General features: G+C 49.3%; 1 protein-coding gene across 1 annotated transcript; it reads left to right on the plus strand.

Moving 5' to 3' along the window:
• Positions 1-2,259: 2,259 nt before the first annotated feature.
• LOC142596982 (ubiquitin carboxyl-terminal hydrolase 17-like protein 6) lies at positions 2,260-21,188 on the plus strand. Its single transcript, XM_075727419.1, has 13 exons — positions 2,260-2,401; positions 2,846-2,944; positions 3,038-3,134; positions 3,279-3,346; positions 3,524-3,594; positions 4,054-4,136; positions 4,893-5,004; positions 5,393-5,533; positions 5,652-5,752; positions 17,918-18,118; positions 20,545-20,635; positions 20,727-20,849; positions 21,048-21,188. The coding sequence occupies exons 1-13, from the start codon at positions 2,260-2,262 to the stop codon at positions 21,186-21,188; spliced, it is 1,470 nt and encodes a 489-aa protein (XP_075583534.1).
• Positions 21,189-23,235: the final 2,047 nt, after the last annotated feature.

Below are 23,235 nucleotides of genomic sequence, written 5' to 3' on the forward strand. Positions count from 1 at the left end.
CCCAAGCAGGGCTGGCGAAAACCAGATGACGCCAGTGGGGCGAGGGCCAAAGCAGCCAGGTCAAGTGGGGCAGGATTAACAACCAGCTGCCATGTCGGGGCAGGAGCAGTGCTCACTGCCCTCCCAGCGAGTCAAGGAGTTAAACCTGGTGCTAAAGAGCTGTCCACGAATATTTTTCAGAGCTGCAGGGTGAGAGAGCAGCCGGCTGGGGGCCTGGAGCCAGCCAAGGTCAACCCAGTGCAGCTGCTCAAGGGGTTTCTTTGGTAGCGCTACTTCAGAGTCAGCCTGTGGCTGCATCTTGGGGGGCAGATACAATTCATTGCAAAGGAACCTGTAAGAGCCCAGGTGCTTTGCTACACGAGTCTCATGGACAAAGTCCTGTACCTGGGAAGAGTGGAAAAGAAACCCTCAGCAAGCGGAACGTGCCAGCCAAAGGTGTGAGCAGGCACGCTTACAGCCCTGGCCAGGTTTGCATTCATCCAGCTGGTGCGGCTCGGGGAAGAGGTGGGAGCTCTGCCGGTGGACGAACAGCCCTTCGCCAGCAGCGCATGGGGAAGGCCAGCGGCTGCCGGCTGCGGGAGGTGCCTGGGCCGTGGCAGCCGCGTGGCCTCCAGAGGTCACATCCCGGTGCAGCCCCATGTCACAAAGAGGCAGTGATGCGGCACCCGCCCGGCGCTTGTGACCTCACCTGGCCAGGGCTTGGCATCCTGAGCAGCCAGCCAGCGAAAGCTAGTTGGGCTGAGCTGGCCTTCGGGATAACTTGGCTCATTGCTTTGCTACTTGCATGCCTACTTTTCTCCAACCATTTCTTGTTTCCTGCCCACTTCTCCTCAACTTCCATCCTCTTTCAAAGGTAATTATGATTTGCCTTTCAGGACAGATCATAGAGTAGGTAGATACGGGATAAAAGTATAGGCTGGTCTATACCTTCCGAGCTCTAGGCTGAGCTATTACACCTTTCTAGGCTGGCCAGGGCTACGGGTAGAGTTCCTGCTTGCTAATTCTTATTTCTTTACCATATGCTAGGATAGGTAAGTAGGGGGGCGGCAGTGTAGTCAGAAGCATTGGGCTCGGCCTAGAACGACAAGAAGCCCACCCTGACTGATGCTGTAGGAAGGGAGATGGAAAAGGAGCTCAGCAAAGACAGCCGTTAAAGTAGCGGCCGGAAGCCAGTCACTCCTGCATACAGGGTGGGCAGGCGTGGGCTGGAGAGCAAGGCGGCTCTGGTGCTAACACTAGCAATGGGTAAGCAGCAGGTCCTCTTCAGAGAAGGTGACATGCAATGCAGTCCTTCCAAAGGGCCTGGGTAATTGCTGTCAGTTGGAGTCCGGTGACAGGGACAGGAGGGCCATCAGCCTGCAGCTCTGCAGCAGTTACAAGTACCACTGAAACACTGCTGATGGCAGATGCTCTTCCGTGGGTTTAGTTTGGTGGTTTTTTAATCATTTTGTTGAGCTACAATTATTTCTTTGCAATCAGGTGACAGGACTGGCATCGACCTTCTCCTTCTGGAGCGCGTCCTGACATCCTTTGTCATCCCAAACTTTCCCCTCTGTTCCCAAGAGGACCGATGGCTGCAATGGGGAATGACTCCTGTGAGTAACGGCTTCACCAGCAGCCTTGGACTTTGTGAATCCCCAAAGGCAACGGATGTGGCTGGTGCTCCTTCCCTCAGTGTTGATGGGCTGACAACCTAGCATGAATTCTGGGGTGTTTCCTGGTAGCAGCCAGACTTACCCAGGTGTTTTCGATTAGACAGAGGAAAATGCATTTTATCACTCCTCTGCCACTCTGTACAAGACTTTGAAAGATGACATTGCTCGTAGAAAGATCTGACATCAATAGGGTTACCTTCTGTGCTAGGTACTTGCTTGTTTTCGTCAAATTACAATCAGGAAAAGGGAAGACTTGACCTGATAATCCAATGCAAGGCTCTAGAGGGAAAGGAAGATAGCCCGAGGCACAGAAATTAGAGTGTGGCTTTGCTGGACTTTCAGCCAAGTAAGCAGGGGAACAGATCATTTTCCAAAACGGTTTCTTGACCAGTAATTGCCAGTGGCAATGTTAGGCTTCCCCCAATGTTTCTGTGTTGGAGGTTAGAGCTGCTTTTCCTGAGAGCTTCTGTACAAACTGGACTTTTTAAATATGCTATTGTGCAACAGCATCAACTCATCTCTTTTCAAATACCATTTCCCTGCAGTCCTTGCCGAGGGAACGGCTCCGACACAAAGGGTCCTCTTTCCCCTGGAGAAGATTTGCATGGCCTGGCCGCAACAACAGAGAGCTGGAGCAGGACTCTACAACCTGGGCAATACGTGCTACCTCAACTCCGTCCTGCAGTGCCTGACGTACACGCCCCCTCTCACCAACTACCTGCTCTCTCGTGAGCACAGCCAGTCATGTGAGGACTCTTAGGAACAGCTCCTTGTAAATCTGTTGGGCACTTCCCAAGGATTCTCACAATCTGGAATTTCATGTGGGAGAAAAGCAGCCCTTCTTTGTCAGTCCCCCGAGTTGGTGTTCTTTGGACACTCAAGCCTAGAAGCCTCTTGTCCTGTCTAGGTGTGTTCGTCTTCAGAAAGGCACCACTTTCTAGCCCCGGGTCTTGGACCCTAGTCCTGCAAGTTAAACCCTCTTTGCTTATTGCACAGAAAACTTCTTCTGTCCGTTAAGCATCCCTCTGAAGAAAGCTTTCTGTGCGCTAAAATGTCCTGGGCTTGTTGGGGACATTGGCACTTTGGGAGGAGTGGAGACTGTCCTTATAACGTCATTAGGTTTCCCAGTGCTATGGCTATTTTGCTAACCTGAGAAGCTTGCTTCCCTCCCTCCGGCCCACCCTCTTCAGGTTGTCGGCAAGGCTTCTGCATGATGTGCGTAATGGAAGCGCACGTTAACAAGGTCCTGCATTCCTCAGCCAGTGCCATCCAGCCTAGGGCTGTCGTCAGTGTCCTCACACGTAAGTCATTTCAGGTGCTTTTACATGTTTCCTTCCCTTCTTGTAGGACAGAACTAGTAACTGCTTCTTTCTTAGGAATAGGAGCACACTTTGAGCTTGGCGTGCAGGAAGACGCCCACGAGTTTTTATGCTATACTGTTGATGCCATGCAGAGAGCTTGCCTGAGTGGAAGCAGCCAGTAAGCACAAGCAAATTACCTTTTCAATGTTCCTGAGCCCTTTGGACTCCTTGATGTACTCCCATCAAGAAAACCCTGCGCCCAGGGTTTTCAGACCAAGAACTCCTGAAAGAGATAACTCTCTGCCTTACCATTTGTTTCCAGCTTGGACAGCTCTTCTCAAGGAACTACCATCATCCAGCAAATATTTGGGGGCTTTCTAAGATCAAGAGGTACTTTTAAAAAATATTACTGTCCTTAGAATGATCTGTGGCTCTTCCTCTGTTTGTGGTAAACAGCTTCTAGTATGCAGCAGTATGTCCCGTGTGTCTAAAGCGGTATGTGTTGGTTGGTGAAATGGGCAGAGTCAGTCTCCTTCCCAACCTGATAAGCATTTCTCTGCCTTCCAGTAACATGCTTGAGTTGCAAAGCTGTTTCCGACACCTATGAGGCATTCCTTGATATTCCTTTGGACATCAAGGTAAGATGTTTGGAAATTGTGGTGCAAAATGTTTCCAGGTCCCCACAGGGGCCTAGTTTATCTCCAGTAAACTCTGCTGACTTCAACCTGTGGCCTGTGACCTCACAAGAGCTTGGTGGTGGATGGGGAGGGAACTGGACTTGTGTGCTCCTTCTGGGGAAGCCCTGTAAATGGTCTCCCTGTGCTGGGTGCTGGGTGTCAGCTGAGCAAAGAGTAAGGATGGTACCTACAGCCATGATGACACTGTCATACCACCCTGCTTCGGACTCCCTCAATACGCCTCTGATTGCTGGATGGATGGGGTCGATTGCTTGTGTTATTTTTGACCTGTACCATGGACAACTCTGGTACCACCCGGGGGTAGCTGCTTCTTGGGACAACGCTGGTACTACACGGGTAGCTATTTCTTGGGATTTTGAGTTTCCAGGAGCTTAGTGCTCTCCTTTCTTTCTCATCCAGGCAGCCTCCTCTGTCACTGGAGCTCTGGAAGACTTTGTCAAACCTGAGCAGCTGGATGGTGAAAATGGCTACAAATGCAGCAAGTAAGATTATTACTAATGACATCTTCCCAGCAGATACTGGGTTACGGGACTGCATGGCTGGGAGCACTAGTTCTGTCTTGACTTAATTGAGAAACCCAGTCATGAGGCAGCTTGGGGTTTCTTCTTTTTCTTTCTTCCCCATACAACTAATCCACCTGAACAACCTGGAACTTGGAAAATAATGCATTTGTTTCTAAGACAGGTAATTTCTTTCCCTTCTGCCTGAATACTTGGAAAGCTCTGATGAGAATTTGATTCCTGGCATTGTCTGCCCTGGTAGGGGTCAACCTTCCTAGCTAGCTATGAAGTTGCCCACTGAACTACCCCTATGGCCAGAAGGGAAAAGACACGCCTCGTAGGCAGTGGTGAGCTGAAGCAAGGAGGAGCTCTGGACAGGCATTTGGCAACAGCAGCGTCTTCAAGAAAGCAATCAACAGTTTCGTTTCCAAGGCTTTTTGGATGCTTGCGTCTCTCTCCAGGAGACCTCAGTGCTCGGAGCAGTAGCAGCCCCCACTGGCTCTCTGAATGCTGTCAAGCCTAGTTCTTGTCTTGTAGACTGCAGGCTGCTGCTCTCCAAAGTGAGCCAGCCTAGACCAAAGCTACCTTCACTGAGAGTGTGTGGACTTAAGGGGTCTGAAATGCAAACACGTGCATACGATAGTTGGGCAAAACAAGCCTTAACTCAACCATCCATGAATGGGGGGGCGGAGTGGGGAGAAGATAGGCTGCAACACTTGGGTCTGTGCTTGTTTGAAGGTGTGAACAGCTGGCCACTGCATCCAAGAGCCTTACAATACATCGTTCCTCCAATGTCCTGACAGTGTGCTTGAAGAGATTTGATGCTTTCTCTGGCAGAAAGATTAGCAAGGTATGTTTACAAGTGCACTGCAACTTTGTCTGCTTGGAAGGAGACCTTTCCTGAGGGAGAATCCTTTTTTGGAACTTGTTCATGTTTGCACGACAGCTACTGAGTGCAGCCGTCTAAGCAAAATCAGTGCAATAGCTATGCCTTGCTCTTTCCCTTGTGGTAAGAGGAAAGTTCCAATGTGAAGATAAGCACCTACTGCGCTCGTAAAGAGCTGGTTTGGCTGAGAATGGTTTTCTGCCACCTCAATGATGAAATGGCAACACCTGGTTTTGATGAACCCAGAAGATCTATTTCTACACCTCTAGCCTGTGGTTGGTGACAAGGTTTTCTCAGGCTGCTTCCTAAAGACTCTCAGGATAATTTGTGAGTCTTCTTGGTGTCCCTTTAGGTTGTGCAGTATCCAGAATATTTGGACCTTGGTGCATACATGTCTCAGGCGGGTGGAGAACCACTGCTCTATTCCTTGTATGCCGTCCTGGTACATGAAGGTTCTGGCTGTCAGGCAGGACACTATTACTGCTTCGTGAAGGTAGAAGTCAGCTCTGTGATTTGCGTTGGTGTATTGTGTCCTGCAGTGGTGTTCTGTCTGTGGTTTTGTTTTAAAACCGCTGCAGTTCATCTGAAGAGATCGTTGCCTTTCTTTGCAGGCCAGCAATGGACGGTGGTACAAGATGAATGATGCCTCTGTAGGTCTTTGTGACATCAAGACGGTTCTCTGCCAGCGTGCATATTTACTCTTCTATGCCAGGTAATAACAAGCGTGAAGGGGCGTTCAGAATACACTCCCGCTCCTGTTACTGCTCTTGCTGTTGTTGTTGTTCTCCTCCAGTGGGTTTTGCTTTCAGTCCTTGGAAAGAATGACTGTTTGTCTCGTTCAGTTCTCTCTGTTCTGCAGTTCGCCTGCTCCTTTCTTCTCCCTCCTTGTCTGGCACTAATCTGTTGTGCTTGTGCAACTTGCTGGCTGTGTGCTCTCTGAGACTGACTAGCTGTGACAAGAGGTGAAAGGGAGGTCTGAGAGGGCACAAAGATGAGTTAGTGCTCGGAAAGGGACAGACATAGCTGGAAGACCATGATCTAATTTCCAGCTTCTAGTTCTGCTTCAGTCTTCTGCGTGCCATATCAAGTGCTGCCAGAAAATGATAGGATGAGACTGAAGCCACGAGGAGGCTGCAACAACAGCCCTAGACTAAGATCACCGTTGTTTCTCCAGGCACCATGATTTGACCCCTGGAGCAGGCACTGAATGCCAAGAGACAAAGAGCATTTCCGTGGCAAAGCTGGGTCAAGGGCTGAAGACTCCATTTTCCAGAGGCACCGTGGCACTGAGGAATCAGCAACGTGGAGAAAACAGGCAGAGGATCCAAGGGAAGAGAAAAATGCAGGACTCTGCAGGAACTCCCCCTCAGCACTGCAGCAGGAAGAGGGCGCGCATTGACACCAAGCAGGGGAAGAAGCTGAACGGAAGCCAACCAGACTGTCTGCCTCCCAGGTGGAGGCAGGCTTGCTGTGCAGAAACGCAGGAGCACACTCGCCATCAGCTGGCGCGCGGCACTGGGAACCTGTGCAGCTCTTCCCACAGGGAGAAGAACAGCCCTGAGAATGGCAGAAGCTCAGGAGGGGAAGGTGTGCACAGCTCAGGTGGCCACAGAGCAGACTCACATTCTGCTTCAGTAGGTGAGCAGCAGCCAGGGAAATCCTCACTTGAACAGCGTGTGCTCCCACCGGTGCCAGTTCACCCAGAGTCTGCAGACTCTTGCCAGGCAAATGAAAAACAAAGATGCAGAAAGAGGAAACTGTCCTGTGCAGAGGAAGATGAAAGTGTGCCTGAAAGAAAGCGGCAAAAGATGGAAGTGAGCATTCTGGTGATCCAGAATCGAAAAAGAAATGCAAGAAGAGAAATCCGAAGAGAACTCTGGAGGGGAGGACTCAGAAGTAAGCAACGTTTGCAGCGTCACCAGCAAATGTTGCCTCACTCTTGCCAGGTGTTTCAGGCGATCAAAACAATAAAATTGCCATCATAACCAGACCCAGTCCTGAGTGGTGTTTCTAACTTCTGCAGAGTGTTTGACCATGCAAGAAGGAACAGAGGGGTTCAGGGTTTTTTTGAAATTGTGTAACTCGAGACTTCCTTTATGAAAGCACCCTTGTGATCCAGAGGGGTGGAAGCTTTCTAAACCTGCTGATCATATTAAATTAGCATGTAGAGATCTCAGGGAAAAAAATGCCCAGGAACAAAGCATCTCCAGTGCTGCTCGATTAGAGGCGCAGGTCACCTGTGTGTGATTCACGTTGTCTTCTCCCAAGTGTGACATCTGGTGCAAGAGACACAAGCAAACCAAGGCATTACAAGCATTGCCACTGACGGTCCCCACCAGCAGGGTCATCTTGTTAAGACGATGGGTTTCCACTCTTTTTACTCCTTGGTTCGGTGAAGAAGCTGGTTTCCTGGGCAGTGGAGTCTGAGTAAAAAAGACAACGCTTCACCCTGAAGATGCTTCTGCAGTGTCCCACAAGAGCTGCAGTTCATACGCCTTCTGGCCTCTTTCCAAGCCTGTCGCAAGGCATTCTACATATGAAATCAGTTTCTGAGGCAAAACCGAGGCAGAAATGTGTAGGCATTTCTCCTCACACAAAGTATAAACCACCTAGCTCCCAAGCCTGCCATGACTCACTGCAAAAGGCGCGAAGGTGCTTCTCCTTCAGCATCGGCTTTCATCTCCAAATGCCAGCGCTTGGGACTACCGTGACCTCTAGAAATCGAATCCAGCGAGACAGGCGTTGGGAATGGGGATGTGAGCAGGAACAGGGTCCAGGTGAGCAGCCAAGCACAGGAAGGATCTCTCCTGGCAGCAGTCATCCTCGGGTGACCTGTGTAAAAGTCAGTTCTTTGCTGGCCTAGGAGAGAGGCAAGGACACCTTAGCACAGAATTACCAAGGGAATTTGTTCTCTTTATTTAGCTATGCATATTGCACCTGCATAAAGCTGTTCTCTATGCCTGCCCTATCATCCTCTCAGGCACATATGACATCAAAAACCACCTTCATGAATCACACAGAAACCCCTGCCCTATCAGCTCCTCAGCCACCAGTAACATCACAAGCACCTGAAACAGCAACAGGCTGGTTCCGGCCACGAGTGACATCACAGACACCTAAGCGGGCGATGCATCTTTTCCTAGCTGTCTGCTACTCAGTCACAAGTGATATCGCCAGCATCTGCACAAGTCGTTTAAAAACTCCTGCCCTAGCAGTTGCTCGGCAGCAGGTGACATCACAAGTACCTGCAGCAGAAGCCAGGTTCCTGCTCCTTCCGCAGCAGCTGCTCCGCCACCAGTGTCTTCCCAAGCACCTGCACAGGATGAGCATCCTCACTTTCCACAGGCCCTCTTTTTCCCCTCCATTTCCAGCTTGTCTCCTGCCTCTCCGGGCTCTTCTCTGCCAGGCCCTTTTCTCACTCACTCCATGACCTCCCAATGCCTTTCACTGTTACTGTGCTTCTGTGGCAGATGTTACCTTGAAAGCACTGTCCCAGCCATGTCCCCTGCACCTATTTCTCTTCTCCCTCTGCTTTGCGCTCTGGCTGTTTGATGCACTTTTTGACCTCAGAGGCCCTTTTGCCCTGGCTCCCTCCTGCTCTTCAACCCTGTTCCTGCAAGAGAACTGCCAAGCGGTCGTTGTCTCCTCCAGGGCATCTTACCTGCATCTCTCTGACCTGGACAGCTGCTGGGAACTGTCACCATCAGCCCCAGCTGTGCTTCTCCTGGAGAAGGCTTCTTCTTGCACAGGCTCAGCTCTGGGTGTGCTTGGTGTGGAACAGCGTTCCTGAAGGACAAGAGTAAGACTCACAGTAACTCCTGGGCAATGTCCTGCTGGGAGAGCTGATTTGCAGGCAGCTCTCCCAGCTTGGCAGCAAGCCCCAAGGCTGCTCCAGGGGTGCCCCCTGTTCCCCAGCTCAGCCACAGGTCCCACATCTGCCGCTCTTGTTACCAAAAGGGATTTGCTTGCCTTTTTCTTTTCTTCTAGTTCATGCGCAGGCACTGGGAAAAAAGGCAGCAGAAGCACGCGCTAGCTAAAACCCCTTTCTATTTTTAGCAATAAAGGTGCTCTCAGCTGGGAGCATGAGAATGTCGCCGTGTTACAACTCTTGATTCCTTATATGAAATCTTAAGACTATTCATATACTCATTTTTAAAATTTACATAACCTATTGGCTTTGGCCATGATACCATCTGTTAACATTCACTTTTGAGTATTTGTACACGTGAACCCTCTGTGCAAGTGCACTTAATGCACATTTCTTAGATGAGTTTACACGATTTCGTTGCAACTTTGCTGCTTTCAGCCAGTTTGGTCTCATTTCTTCCAGCAGGAAACCCACCTGGGTAGGAGAGGTCACGGTCGGTCAAGTTCTTGTGTGCATGTCTTCAAGCCATCTTCCCATTGTAGCTTTTTCTTATGTAGCACTTTCCAGCAGGATTTTGGAAAGCCTGTTCCCAACTGTGAGTGCCAGGCCAAGGGCACCGGGCAGAAACAGCCCCCACCCCTGAGGGCTGGTGTTTACAACAAAAAAACTGTGTTGTAAAAAATCTAGCGGCTTTTAAAAAGTATCCTCTCCTCCCCTCAAACCTTTGTTTCCCTCATACCCTCAGACTACTGTAGTCATTATCATGCTAGGATTCGGTAATTACCACCGATCTGAAAACCCTCCAAAGCGTGGATAAGAACCATCATGAACCATGCACCCACCTCTTAGTCCTCTTGCAGCAAGGCCTCTGTAACTGAGCGCTTCTGCATGGATATCTCTGCCTGACAGGAGATGGTATGCCTGGGGGAAAAAAAAATCTGACGTTGTCTTGGCTCTAGTGAAAGCAAAGAATATATGATACTGATACAAACAACTTCAAAAGAAAGAAGGATAGTGGAAGAGTCAGAAAATGTGATGTGTCTCACCCACCTCTAATTTCAGAGGAAGTTTCAAGGGTTTGTCTTTTTTTTTGGTTTTAATCGTTGCCAAGCACAAGTGAAAAAACCCACACCTGCTGTTTCAGTAGAACTGAAAACTACAAGAGCTAGACTACCGAGTCTGTGTAATTACTCTTCTTTCCAGGGCATGTTGGTCTTTTTTTTTCCACATCTTAGTGGAGAGCTTTAACTTCAAATCACTAAGTTCTGATACGGAGATAGCAAAATGTCCTTTGTAAGTTTTTGAAAAGAACAGTAGACTGTTCATATAAAGTGTAAATGACATGTTTCCACTGTCAAAGGTTATAACACTTTTGAGTACCTTTGCCATCTTCATCTTGGATTGGATCAAATGGGGTGGTTTTTCACGGAGATTATAATGGGCCATATGTTGAGATAATATTCATGGAAGCTCACAATTCCCTTGACATCGTACAAATCAGGAAATTAATTGTATCCCCTGAAGAATGGGATGGAAACATCTGGGCTGACCCTGATGATAACAAAACAGGGAAAGATGATTCTTTATCTCCTCCAAATCCCCCTACATATGTAGCGAGGCCCATTATAAAAACAGAAGAAACTACTGGGCCTAGGGGTGGAGCAGGAAATTGTACCCAAAAAATAACCCCATGTGATCCAATCCAAATGGCTGACCTACAAGAATGCTATGGCTGTAAGCCAGGTGAACCTGAGACTGAGTATTTATGGACAGTGTGTTTAACAGGCGGAGATAGCATTGTACTAAACGGCGAGGAAACCAATGGATTCTGGGGCCCTGGTGTCTTTTTAAATGCTGTCCCTGTGCTTCCAGATGATCCCCACTCCATAACCAGTAGAGTGGCACTCTGGGCTGGTGGAATTGCTATAGGGGAGAACCTCTAGTAATGCCTATTAATTCCTAAATGAACTTTCCACAGCTATTACAAAAGCTGCCTGTATTCAGGCCATGCAGCCCTCTTGACATTTCTGTATCAGCAATCGTGGATCATGACATGCTGAGGCCATTAATTAAGGGAGCCCCTGCTATGCTCAAACCCTACCTCATTGCAAAATGAGACAAAATAAGGGGGGACACAGACTTCGATGCCCTGTTAGACATAAGGGAGGTTGCCAACAAACAGGAAGGGGCCCTAGTGCGCAGAGATCTCCCTACTTGGGCAACACTGATGCAAGACATCATCAGTCATGGGCGAGAAGTGGGATGGGGTGATCCATCTTTTGAAACCGAAAATCCTAGTGGTAACATCAGACAAATTAAACAAACACCCCAAAAGAGTTCCCAGGAACCAAAACCCATTCATCGTCAACCTAGGGGTCAGAGGTGGAGACAACTATAGAATCAAGCATTGACAGTGGGCATTCCGAGAGCTGTAATTCAGAAACTACCTGCCAGCATTATCCAAGATCTAATTCATGCATTTCAAAGACACCATCGGAGAGAAAACGTTTCCAACCCCCAGATACCATCACCAACTCTGAGAGGGGTGATGACCCTTTCCTTCCCCAAAATCCAAGATCAAAAAACAAGTAGTGCCTGGATGACAATTGGGTCTGTCCGTCTGGCAGAAGGCCTCCTATCAATGGATAGATAATAATGGCCTATTTATTTTAATACCAGTTGGTCCTCAAAAACAATTAATCAAATTCCTAATAGACACCGGAGCACAAATTTCAATATTGACACAACAAGATGCTGAGAAGCTGAGTATATGAACTGGACAGCAAAGGGTTAAAATTACTGGAGTGAACGGAGCAATTGCTATTTGTCAAACTGCAAAGGTTAATTTATGGCTCCCGCGTGACAAACGCATGCTGTCTACCCATTTTGTAGTGAAAAATCTTAATGAAAATATTCTGGCCTTTGATGTTCTGAATGGCCAAACCTGGCATCTCTGATGGTGGGATGTGGTGCTTTGGTTCAAATATTAATCCTAACCTGAAAAAGATCAGGAGGCTACAGTGCGTTTACTCCGTGCAGCCCCCGCACTCCCTAATTCAAAAGTTACTAACGTACCACAATACCCAATTTCTGCTGCAGCACAAAATGGAATTTCTAAAGTCATAGCTGATTTACAAAAACGACAAATTATCTCCAGAACCCACTCCCCACACAATTCACCGGTCTGGCCAGTCCGAAAGCTGGATGGGAGATGGCATCTGACAATTGATTACAGGCGTCTAAATGCCAACACAGCTCAACTATCTGCTGCAGTCCCTAATAGTGCAACCTTAACAGCCACACTACAGGCAGCTGCACACCCATGGATGGCAGTGCTAGATGTGAAAGGGATGTTCTTTATGGGCCCCTTGCAGGAGGAGGAGAAAGACAGATTGGCTTTTACCTGGGAAGGTATACAATATACCTTTAACAGACTCCCACAAGGATACAAACACTCACCTACAATTGCTCATGCTGTGCTTGCGGAACTGTTGCAAACAGTCACTCCTCCCCAGAATGTGAAACTATACCAATATATAGATGATATTCTAAAGGGAGGACATTCCCCTGAGGAGGTAGAGGAAGCAGCAGCAGCAGCAGCATGGCAAGCGCTACATAAAGCAGAAGTTGCAATCCCACCTGAGAAGTGTCAGAAAAAAGCAGAGAGGTAAAGTTTTTGGGTACTTGGTGGATTGCAGGTAGTGTGACAATCCCACCAGACACCCTAAATATAATAGAACAGTCACAGATGCCCCAATCTAGGAAAGAATTACAACAGCTTACGGGTACTTTAGGATACTGGAGAAAACACGTACCTGGAGTTTCTATCATTGCTCACCCACTTTACTCACTCTTAGGAAAGGGAACACCAACAGAAAACGTTTGGTGTACTGATGCCTCAGCAAAAAGAATAAATGGGAAATGGCAGGATAAGGCTGCTGCATTAGAAATTACCACCGGCAAACAAGCAATAGAAGAAGGTGAAGGTAGTGCACAAGTAGGAGAATGAGGGGCAGTTGTTCTAGCAGCACAAAACGGAGCAAAGGTGATATATGTAGATTCCTGTGCTGTGTGGGCTGGTGCCACACAATGGCTCTGTCAAGGGGAATCCCTGCTCCTCTGAGTCTGTGGACAAAGAACCATAGAATGGCCATGGTCTCAAGCTCGTGTTAAATATACCAGAAGTATGGGAATACACCCTAGTAAGGGAAATTTAATCCTTTCTATCACGGTCATGCACGGAACTGAGGTATACTTGGAAAATTAATGGAGCTGGGACAAGGATGAAGCTGATGGTAAAGTTCCTCACCTTCGGGGACCGACAGGGAAAGAAATTAAAATAGGATGCCGGATGATCAGTGGGTCATGATGATCATGAGAAGGCATCTCACATTTCTGTGTACAACATCACACCAGACCCAACAGCAAAAGATGGGAAACTTTGTGCCTCTGAAAGATTGGACTGTTGGTATAATTTTACCTTAGTACAACGTGTTCTCGTAGTCTGCCTCTGGGCTCACCATAGCATGGGACTATCCTTTACATTTAAAATAGACATTACTGAGCCTAGTACAATACATCTGCCCTGACTGTAAAGGGTAAGAAAACCCTGTCCCCACAAATTTCTGAAATTGGACCGTATGTGATCAAAAATACTGGACAACAGCAAATATTATTTAACCCATCATGGTCCCTGAAACGAGTGGAACTGTCAGTGCAGGTTAACATCTCTACAATTAAACCTACCTGCTCACCATTCCTAAATATATCCTGTACAGGATGGTTATCATGGTTACATGGACAAACTCTCACCTCCCCAAAGCGAGCAAAGAGAGTTGTAAGCGGTGTCACAGGGACAGGATTGGGAGTCTTGAATAGTATAGATGCTGAAATACTCATAAATAAATTAAGCACAGCAACAAGTGATTTGAACAAATTAGAACAGCCCTTACGGTCTTCTCTATCAGCATTGGGAACTAGCCAATGGCTTGTAGCTGACATACTACCTAAGTGGGAAAGGATCAATGTAAAAGACCACCAACTTATCATGGACGCACTGGGCACAGCTCCAACTAGTCTCCCTCTTGCTCTTCTTTGTATTCAAGCCCAATGGTGGATATAATCTACTAACAACAATTATAAGAGGAGGTGATGAGGGCACCTTGCCCACTGAAATTCAAAAGGCAATCTGGGATAACATAACTCAATTTGAAAGAGACTTCCAATCCTGGTGGCGTCTAATCAATTTTACCTATAACCCTACTGACAGTAAAGCCACAGCTTTTCTATTAACAATACGCAATGCTTCAGTACACACCGTATAGCTACCCAATCATTGTGCTGGGGTTAAACCATAATGGAACTGGACTCCATCCATTAAAACATAGAGCATGGGCCCAGCAAAATGGGAATAAATGGCAAACTATTGATGTTGATACATGCGTTGGATGGAACAACAGGCATTTATTTGTGAAAGTAACACCATTAAGGCCCAAGACATTTGTCTTCACACTGAACAAAGTGTTTGTCATTTTGAAATACATCCTGATGAAACCCCTGAAACAGTACTCGGATATGCTGGACATGGATGCGTTTGTATGAGAACCCTTTGCCACTCTGTATCTGTGGATAACACCACCGTAGGCATATACATCATCGTTACGTTGTTTCACAAGTATTCCCTGACCTGATCCTCCTCCACCAAGGGTCCCTCTTCCTTGCTCCCACCTTTCCACCCGCTCTCTGGGACCTGGCACTCCTGAAGGCTGCTCTTGCTAGTAAAGGCTGAGCCAAAGAAGGCATTCAGTACCTCTGCTTTTTGCACATCTGTGTAACCAGGTCCCCTGTCTCATTGAGCAAGGGGCCCACAATTTCCCTTGGCTGCTTTTTGTCTCCTGTGTACTTAAGAAGCTCTCCTGGCTATCTTTGACATCCCTGCCCAGATTCAATTCCTGACTTGGTCCCTGCATGCTCAGACAATGTTTCCATGTTTCTCTCAGGATACCTGGCCTTGTTTCCACCCTCTGTAAGCTTCATTTTGCACACAATCATGGAATCAGTATCATTTAGGTGGGCAAAGACCCTTAAGATCACTGACTCCAACTGTTAACCTAAAACTACTAAGTCCACCACAAAACCAGGTCCCTCAGCACCTCCTCTACATTCCTTTTAAATACCTCCAGGGATGGTGACTCAGCCACTTACCTGGGCAGCCTCTTTCAATGCTTGATAAACCTTTTGGTGAAGAAATGTTTCTTAATATCAAATCTAAACCTCCCCTGCCGCAACTTGAGGCCATTTCCTCTTCTCCTATCACTTGTTACTTGGGAAGAGAGACCCACCTCGCTACAACCTCCTTTCGGGTAGTTGTAGAGAACAACAAGGTATCCCCTCAGCCTCCTTTTCTCCACACTGAACAACCCCAGTTCCCTCAGCTGCTCCTCGTTAAGTCTTGTTCTCTGGACCCTTCACCAGCTTCATTGCCCTTCTTTGGGCACACTCCAGCACCTCAATGTCTTTCTTGTATTGAGGGGCCCAAAACTGGACACAGGATTCCAGGTGTGGCCTTACCAGCACCAAGTACAGGGGGACAATCACCTCCCTGCTCCTGCTGGCCACACTGTTCCTGACACTAGCCAGGATGCTGTTGGCCTTCTTGGGTACCTGGGCACACTGCTGGCTCATGTTCAGCTGGCTGTCGACCAACACCCCGAGGTCCTTTTCCGCCGGGCAGCTTTCCAGCCACTCTTCCCCAAGCCTGTAGCGTTGCATGGGTGACCCAAGTGCAGGACCCGGCACTTGGCCTTGTTGGATCTCATGCAATTGTCAAGGAGAATGTGCAAGAAAAGGATGAGGAGAAACAAAAGGAAATGGATGAGGAAAAGGTGAAGGATGAAAAGGTGAAGGAGGAGGAAAAAATTGGATGAGGAGCAAAAGGACAAGGAGGAGAAAGATGAGAAATGAGCAAGAGGAGGAAGAAGAAGAGGTGGAGGAGGAACAGGAGGAGAAGAAATAAGAACAGGAAAAGGAATCAGAAGAGAAGGAGAAGGAAATAAAAGGAGGAGTGGAGACAGGAGGATGAGGTGGAAGAGAAAGAAGAAGAGGAGGAGGAGGAGGAATAAGAGGAAGAAATTTTTTAAGAAGAGTGGGAGGAGAAGGAAGAAGAGGAGGAAGAACAGGATGATGAGGAGAAAGAAAATGAGGAATATGAGGTAGGAGAAGATGAAGAGGAGGAGGAGGGTGAAGAATAGTAGGAGGAAGAGGAGGAAAGAGAAGGAGAAATAATAGGAGGAAGCAGAAGAAGAGGAGAAGGTGGAAAATGAATGGAAAGAAAAGAAGGAGGAGGGTCAAGAACAGGAGGGTAAGCAGGATAACAGAATAACAGGAAGCAGAGGAAGAAAAACAGCAGGAAATAGTAGGAGGAGGAGTTGGAGGAAGAGGAGGAGAAGGAGGGGCATAAGGAGAAGAATGATGAAGAACAAGAAGAACAGGAGGAGGGTGAACACACGGAGGATAAACATGCAGAGGTGTATGACGAGGAGGGGAGAAAGAGAAGGAGAACGAGGAAGAGGAAGAAGAGGTGGAGGAAGAGCTGGATGAAGACAAAAAGGAGGAGAAAGAAAAAGAAGAGGAGGAGGAGGAGGAAGAACCGTAGGAAGAACAGGATAAAGAACATGAGAAAGAACAAGAAGAAAAAGTAAAGAACAGCAGGAAGAGGAGGAGGAGGAGGAGGAACATGGAAAAGAAGGATGGACAAGAGGATGAGGACAAAGAAAAGAAGGTAGAGGAGGAAGAGAATTAACATGAGGAGGAGAAACAGGAGGAGGAAGAAGAGCAGGAGGAGGAAGAGAGGAAAGAAGAGGAGGTGGAGAAGAGGAGGAAGAGCATGATAAGGAGGAGGAGAATAAAAAAAGGATGATGAGGAAGAAATAAAGGAGGAGAAAGGAATGGAGGAGGAGAGGGACGAGGAGAAACGAGAACAGGAGGAGGAAGAGGAAGAAAAGGAGGCAAAAGAACAGGAGGAGGAGGAATGGGAGGAGGAGGAGGAAGAACAAGACGAAGAAGAGGTCAAGGAGAAGGAGAAGGATGACGATGATGAAGAACCAGAGGAGGAGGAGCAGGAGGAGGAGGAAGAACAGGGAAGAGGAAAAGGAGGAGGACGAGGAAACACCTCCAAATTCACTCTAGAGCATCAGCACATCAAAGTTCTTGGCTGGAGCACCTGCTACATACGTTTGTCCATGGGGATTCACTAAATCCAAGCCTACTGGTGAAGCCACTACTCACAGGAGCTGTTCCACATTGTGGCCATCACTCCTCTTGGGAACAGATGGGAAAGCTCTGCATGACAAAGGCTGACAGGATGCGCTCCAGAAGACCAGTGCAAGAAGATCCCCATCACCTAATCGCACAGAAATAATTCCAGCTCAATGAAATGATTATTGAAAATGAAACACACAGAACAGCATCCACCATCAAAACTCATTCAGTCGTAGTTTTAACTGCCGCAGAGCTGCAGGCTGATGACCTTACCATCAGGGTCACAGGACCCCAAAAGAAATGGTAACTGGCAAACAGTAACTCTACCCATAGCCCATATCTCTCCAGCCTTCAGAGGTAGAATAGCTCAGCCTACAGCTCTGCAGGTACAGACCAGCCCAGGCTTACACCTTGTGTCTACCTACTCCATCATCTGCCCAGAAAGTCAAATCAGCGGCTCTGGTCACGTGGCTCCCCCTGCCCAGGGCTGTGGCTGGCAGCACAGACAGACCTGCATTTTCAGAAAAGACTTGCTGATCCAGAGCAATTCCAGGGCAGCTCCCTCCTGGCAGCTCCCCTCCCCTCCCGTCCCCTCCCATCCCCTCCTTCCATGAAGCAGGCCCAGACCCCTAAATTGTGGCCCTAGACCCCTAACTGGTTGTGTTTGGGGGGACTTCCGGTCATACTGGGGCCACTTACAGGTTTTCTGGGGGCGTTTCCGGTGGTAATGTGTAACTTCCGGTTGTTTAGGGATGACTTCGGTTTATTTCTGGGGTTAGGGGTCGACTTCTGGTCGTGGGAGGGCAGTTCCGGTCGAGGTGATATGACTTCCGGTAATGCTGGAGGCCATCCAGAACATAGAGAGGAACTTCTGGATCCTAGAGTTGGAAACCGGAAGCTCCTCTCTATAACCTGCACCATCCAGTTTGATCCTGGAGGTCCAACTCTATGGTACGGCCTATAGAGTCGGCCCTGTGCAGCACAGAGCGGCGTGCCAGAAGCCCCTCTCGTACCCGGAAGTGCAGCTCCATGGTCCAGCTCCCAGGGTTGGTCCACAGCGATCGCCGGTAGCGTTTGGAAGGCGCTGTCTGTGGTTTGGGAATCCTTCACGGGCAGAGTGTGGTGGTGTTTTTTTTTAGGTTGTTCGTTCCTTTTATTGAGCCTTTGTATGCTGGATGTGCCTTTTGTTTCGCAGTGGGTGTTTTTACTTGGGTTTATGGGTGTAGATATTATTTTGTTTGTGTGTAGGAGTGCTGGTGTGCAGGTCGGTTAACAGATTTGTTGACTCTTGTTTGCATATTTGATTGGTGAAGTTTCCTAATGGTGATGTAGTTTGCTTTCCAGCTGAAATTCATGAGTGGTGATGGTAATCTGTGGGGGGCGGTGGTGGGTGTAATGTCAGTAGTCCTGGCTGGAATGCCAATTATTGTGTACATTAGGGTATAAAAAAAATTAAAAATAATAAGTCTGAGGCAGCAGTAGAAAATGCCATGCTCCCTTGGGAGTAAAATTAATTTTTTTTTTTTTTAAATGGTTACTCGCAGGGAGCATGTAATTTCTCCTGTTCCTTTTTTTCATTTTATAAAAGTCATTTTTGTTTCTGTTTTGTCTTTTTTTTTTCTCTTGACCGAGCGTGTGAGCGGTGTCAGGGCCGTAGGGAGGCAAGGCAAAGCCGGAGCCCCTGTGTTTGTGGTGCTGTGGAAGTGCTGGCAACGGAGGGTGAGGGCCGGCCAGAGCTTTGGGTCCTGGCACCTTTGGCGTGGGAGAAACCCCTGGACGTTTGCAGTTTCGGAGGTGGGCTGGAGAGCCCTGAGGGAGGGCAGGGCTGTGCACAGCCCTTGCGCTGCTGAGAGAACAGCCCCAGGGCCATGGCCCTTCTCGCAGGCCGTCTCTCCGCAGGCCCAGTGTCCCGGCGGGCTGAGGAGCCGCTGCGGGCTGGGGGGCAGCGGGCGCAGGGCAGCCCTGGGAGGAGAGGCGTGGGCTGCCTGTGCCCGCCTGGCAACAGCCACGCCATTGGCCACAGCTGAGCCAATGAGTGGAGCCAGAGGCGGCCTGTCAGTCCCAGGCAGCCTGGGGCGGGGCCAGAGGGGGCAGAGGCCGAGCAGCCTGAGGAGAAATGGGGGAGGGGGGGGGGGTGGGGGGGGGGGGGGCGGGGGCGGGAGGAGGAAAAGGAGAAGGAGAAGGGGAAGGAGAAGGAGAAGGAGAAGGAGAAGGAGAAGGAGAAGGAGAAGGAGAAGGAGAAGGAGAAGGAGAAGGAGAAGGAGAAGGAGAAGGAATCTCCCCGTGTGGGTGGTCCTGGGGACAGGGACCTGGAGACCTCAGTGCCCCTGGGCCCCGGCATGGCCCAGCTCCCCAGCCCAGCCCCGAGTGCTCAGCCCCAGGGCCAAGGCCACAGGCAGGGTCCGAGCGGTTCCTGCTGCTGCCCCGAGGGTCGCCAGCCTGAGCCCTGAGAGCTGGAGGTGGGTGTCTCATGTGCGCAGGGCAGGGGAAGGCGGAGTGGCCTCCTCTCCAAGAGACGGCTGCAGGCTGTGGAGCGGGCATGCTGTGGTGGGGACAGAGCAGGTGCCTTTGCTGTCCCCAGGCCTTCACATGGGTCTCATGCTCGTGGACAGCCCCACCTCTATGGACAGCCTTTGATAAAGAAATGTGCTGCCTGCAAAAGCCCTGCCCTTGGGCCTAATCCTGCACCCTAATATTGGCATCACCTTGCAGAGTGGCCAGGAGTGGGGAGAAAAGCCCAGCTGAGAGGAAAACAATCACCCAGCTTTGTTTTTTTGTTGGTTTGCTTGTTGGTTTTGCTTTCAAAATAATACTATTTAGGCTCTAAATAAAACCTGCAAGGAAAAAGGTAGCAGGCATACCAGGCTGGACACATTTCAAGCCTGAATCCATTCAACAGCCACAAACCACCGCTCGCTCCCGCTGTGCACACTCCACCGCCTGCCTGCATGCACAGGCAGGCGCCCTGTTTCTTGAGCTCCCCAGGAGCGGCACCATCAGGCAGCTCAAAAACCCCTCCTGCCTGCAAAACCTTGAGCAGGGGTTAATGGGGGACAATTTCTCCTCTCTTCAGGCCTGCTGGTTAAAGACTCGTCCATGGAGAGATGGCTCCGGATCATGTGGTGCTGCTTTCTGGATGCCATGGCAGAGATGGGCAGAGGGACCGGTTGTCAAATCCCAGGTCTGGGTACACGTGTGGGGTGTGAGGGTCCCCCCTGCCTGGCTTTTCCCAGCAAAGTCACAGCCGGTGCTGTCCCCATGCTGCAGCCCTGGGAGCAAGGAGCTGGGCATTTCTGTGAGCGCTGCACCCTGCCGGGCCCCAGCGCCATCCGCCCTGGGCTTCCCCCGCTGTTCTTTCCGGCTCTGCTTTCTGCCAGGGCCGGGGCACCGCAGAATGTCTTGCCCGCTCCCCACAGCCGTCCTGACCCACGGGCCTGCAGCTTGTACGTTGTGTCCACAGCACCCAAGGTGTGATTTGAGGGTGGCAGGTCTCTCTTGTGGCACCCTGGGAATGGGGACAAAGCAAACGCCAGCGCTCTCTTTTGATCTTTGTCCCCAGGGTGAGCAAGCGGAGACGTCCCGTGTGCTGGAGAGCATCCTGCAGGGAGGTGACAGCAGATTGCAGAGCAGCACTGAGACCCACCTGAGAGCCAAGGCGCGCGGTGGCCGCAGAGCAGCCCAGGTGAACTGGTTCTCTTGGAGGCCCCCAGAGCAGCCATGGCTGCCCCGAGGGGTCTTGTGGGGATGACGGGGTCATCTGCCTGGTGGCTGTGGCACAGAAACGATGAGCTGAAGCCCTGTGGTCATGGCTGTCCAGTTCAAAGTCTCCGAGTGCCTCAGCCTTTCTCCCCAGGAGCGTTTAAGCTGGGCACTTTTTCAGGGTGTGAAGATGGATGGTGGTGACATCCTGGTGGCTCCGTCTCACTCCCACTTCAAAGCTGTGATGTCTGAGATCCGGGGCCGCCTGAAGGCCCTGGCAGAGATCTCCAGGGAGTTTCTGATCCATTTTCTGTTATTGTAGGGCTACGGCGTGCTAGGGTTATGGGGTGACAGGGTTATGGTATGCCAGAGTTTAAGTGAGTTATGATTAAAGCTTGTTACTCTTATGGAGAGAATCTGGGTTTGTTGGCCCTGGCCTATTCCAGGGTGAAGTGAGCAGTCAGGATCCAAAGTCTGTTGTGTGTAAGGCAATCGGGTGGCAATGTGCGGTTGGAGCCTTCTTGGTTGCTTACCCTTTGGTTTCAGTACTGTCCTCTAGTCCGAATCTTGCAGTGTTTTTGCTGAGGCGTAAAAATTAAAGGGATAAAGCAGATCATCCTCGCCCATGCACACACCTTCCCCCCAGCTCCAGGTGAACAGACAAAATCTCTGGGGGTACGTTGTTTTATGAAATGTGTATCAGATATCCAGCAACAGGGGAGTTGTGTACAGCGAATGGCTGCAGGTGCCTGGGGCTTGGCTGGTGTCACCTGGAAGGGAAAAAGGGAACAAAGGTGACCATGGGGACTTGTTACCAAGTACGTTTATTTGTAATTTCTCATTGTACGTTGCTGTATGTGTGCCTTGCAACATTTAGCTCGCAGTACTTCCTCTTTTCCTCCCCCTCTTCCTCCTCCTGACTGTCTTCCTCCACCTCCTGTTCCTACTCCTCTTCATTGTCGTCCTTTTACGCTTCTTCTCCTCCTCCTCTCTGTCCTCCTGTTTGTCGTTGCTGTAGTTGTCCTCATCCTCCTCCTCTTCCTCCCCCTTCCTCCCACTCCTCCTCCACAACTTCATCCTAATCCTCCTTCTCCTGTTAGTTGTCCTTTTTCTCCTTTTCATCTTCTTGCTCATCTTCTTTTTGTTTCTCCTCCTCCTCCTTCTCTTTCTCCCCCACCTCCTCCACTGCCTCCTCTTTGTTCTGTTCGTCTGTTCATCCTGTATGTCATCCTCCTCTTCCTTCTTGTCTTCTTCCTTCTCATCGTCCCATTCCTCTTCATTCTCCTCCTCCTTATGCCCCTCTACCTCCTTACCCTAATCCTCTTCCTCCTCTTTTTTCCTCTTCTTTGTCATGTTTGTCCTCCTCCTCCTGTTCTATGTCTTGTTCCTCTCTCTTCTGCTCCTCCTCCTGCTCCTCCTTCTTCTCTTCCTATTCTTCCTCCTGCTCCTGGTACCACCTGTTCCTCTTCTGACTGTTCCTCGTCTTCCTCCTCCACCTCTTCTTTCTCCTCCTCTTGCTCCTCCTCATGTTTGTCCTCCTCCTCCTGTTCTGTGTCTTGTTCCTCCTTGTTCTCACTCTTTCTCTGTTCCTCATCCCCTTTATACCCTTCCTCCTCCTCCTGCCATCCATCAGTTCATCCTGTTTGTCTTCCTTCTTGTTCTCCTCCTGTTTGTCCTCCTGTTAATTCTCTGTGATGGGGTCATCACAACCCGGTTGGTTGGGTGCATGGGAGTTGGTGATAGATGAAGGGGTTCCCCTTTTAGAAGCTTCTTTCTGTATGTCCTTTTCTTGTGTCAATGTGAGAAAAACGACAGGCTGACAGTGGGGGTTTTAAAGGGTTTGTTGGTTGGAGAGAGCAGGAAAATGAGCTCATTCCACTGGGCACTCTGTCCTGTGCTGCTAAAAGGCGGTCTGGGGCTAATCGATTCTGTGTTACCATTTGTGGTGATAAATTCATTTCTTCCTGTAGGGCTGTAATAATCTCTGTGGTTTCATTAATGGCTTTTTCTAATTCTCTTGACACATTTGCAGTAGCTCACTCTAGTTTTTCAACCCCTAAGCGTGGGATAAAAGCTGTTAGAGATAGGGGGAACTTAGTGTCACATGCCATCAGAGGGCTGTAACCCTTTTTCCCATAGCTATCAGTAGCTAGGAGCTCCAGAGGCAGAAGAGATGCTGTTTCTAACCTGTGCAGAAGGTATTAATGCACTTAGAATCCACTTTTCAGCTCAGGTGGAGGGTAAATCCTGAAATGCCCTTTCTTCACCTATCCAGTATTGCCCTGGCAGTTGTGCAAATAGGGCAGTCTGATCTTCAAATGAGTCTGAATGATGCAAATGATTTCCTGTGCAAGGGTTAGCATGTGCCA

Source organism: Pelecanus crispus, unplaced genomic scaffold, assembly GCF_030463565.1.
Source record: "Pelecanus crispus isolate bPelCri1 unplaced genomic scaffold, bPelCri1.pri SCAFFOLD_31, whole genome shotgun sequence".
Taxonomy (NCBI): domain Eukaryota; kingdom Metazoa; phylum Chordata; class Aves; order Pelecaniformes; family Pelecanidae; genus Pelecanus; species Pelecanus crispus.

Excerpts from the sequence above, each read along its gene's own strand:
- LOC142596982 (XM_075727419.1), top strand. The coding sequence starts at position 2,260 with ATGGCCTGGCCGCAACAACAGAGAGCTGGAGCAGGACTCTACAACCTG. Across the intron at positions 4,137-4,892 it reads AATGGCTACAAATGCAGCAA|GTGTGAACAGCTGGCCACTG; the intron begins GTAAGATTATTA and ends GCTTGTTTGAAG. Across the intron at positions 20,850-21,047 it reads GTGGCCGCAGAGCAGCCCAG|GGTGTGAAGATGGATGGTGG; the intron begins GTGAACTGGTTC and ends GCACTTTTTCAG.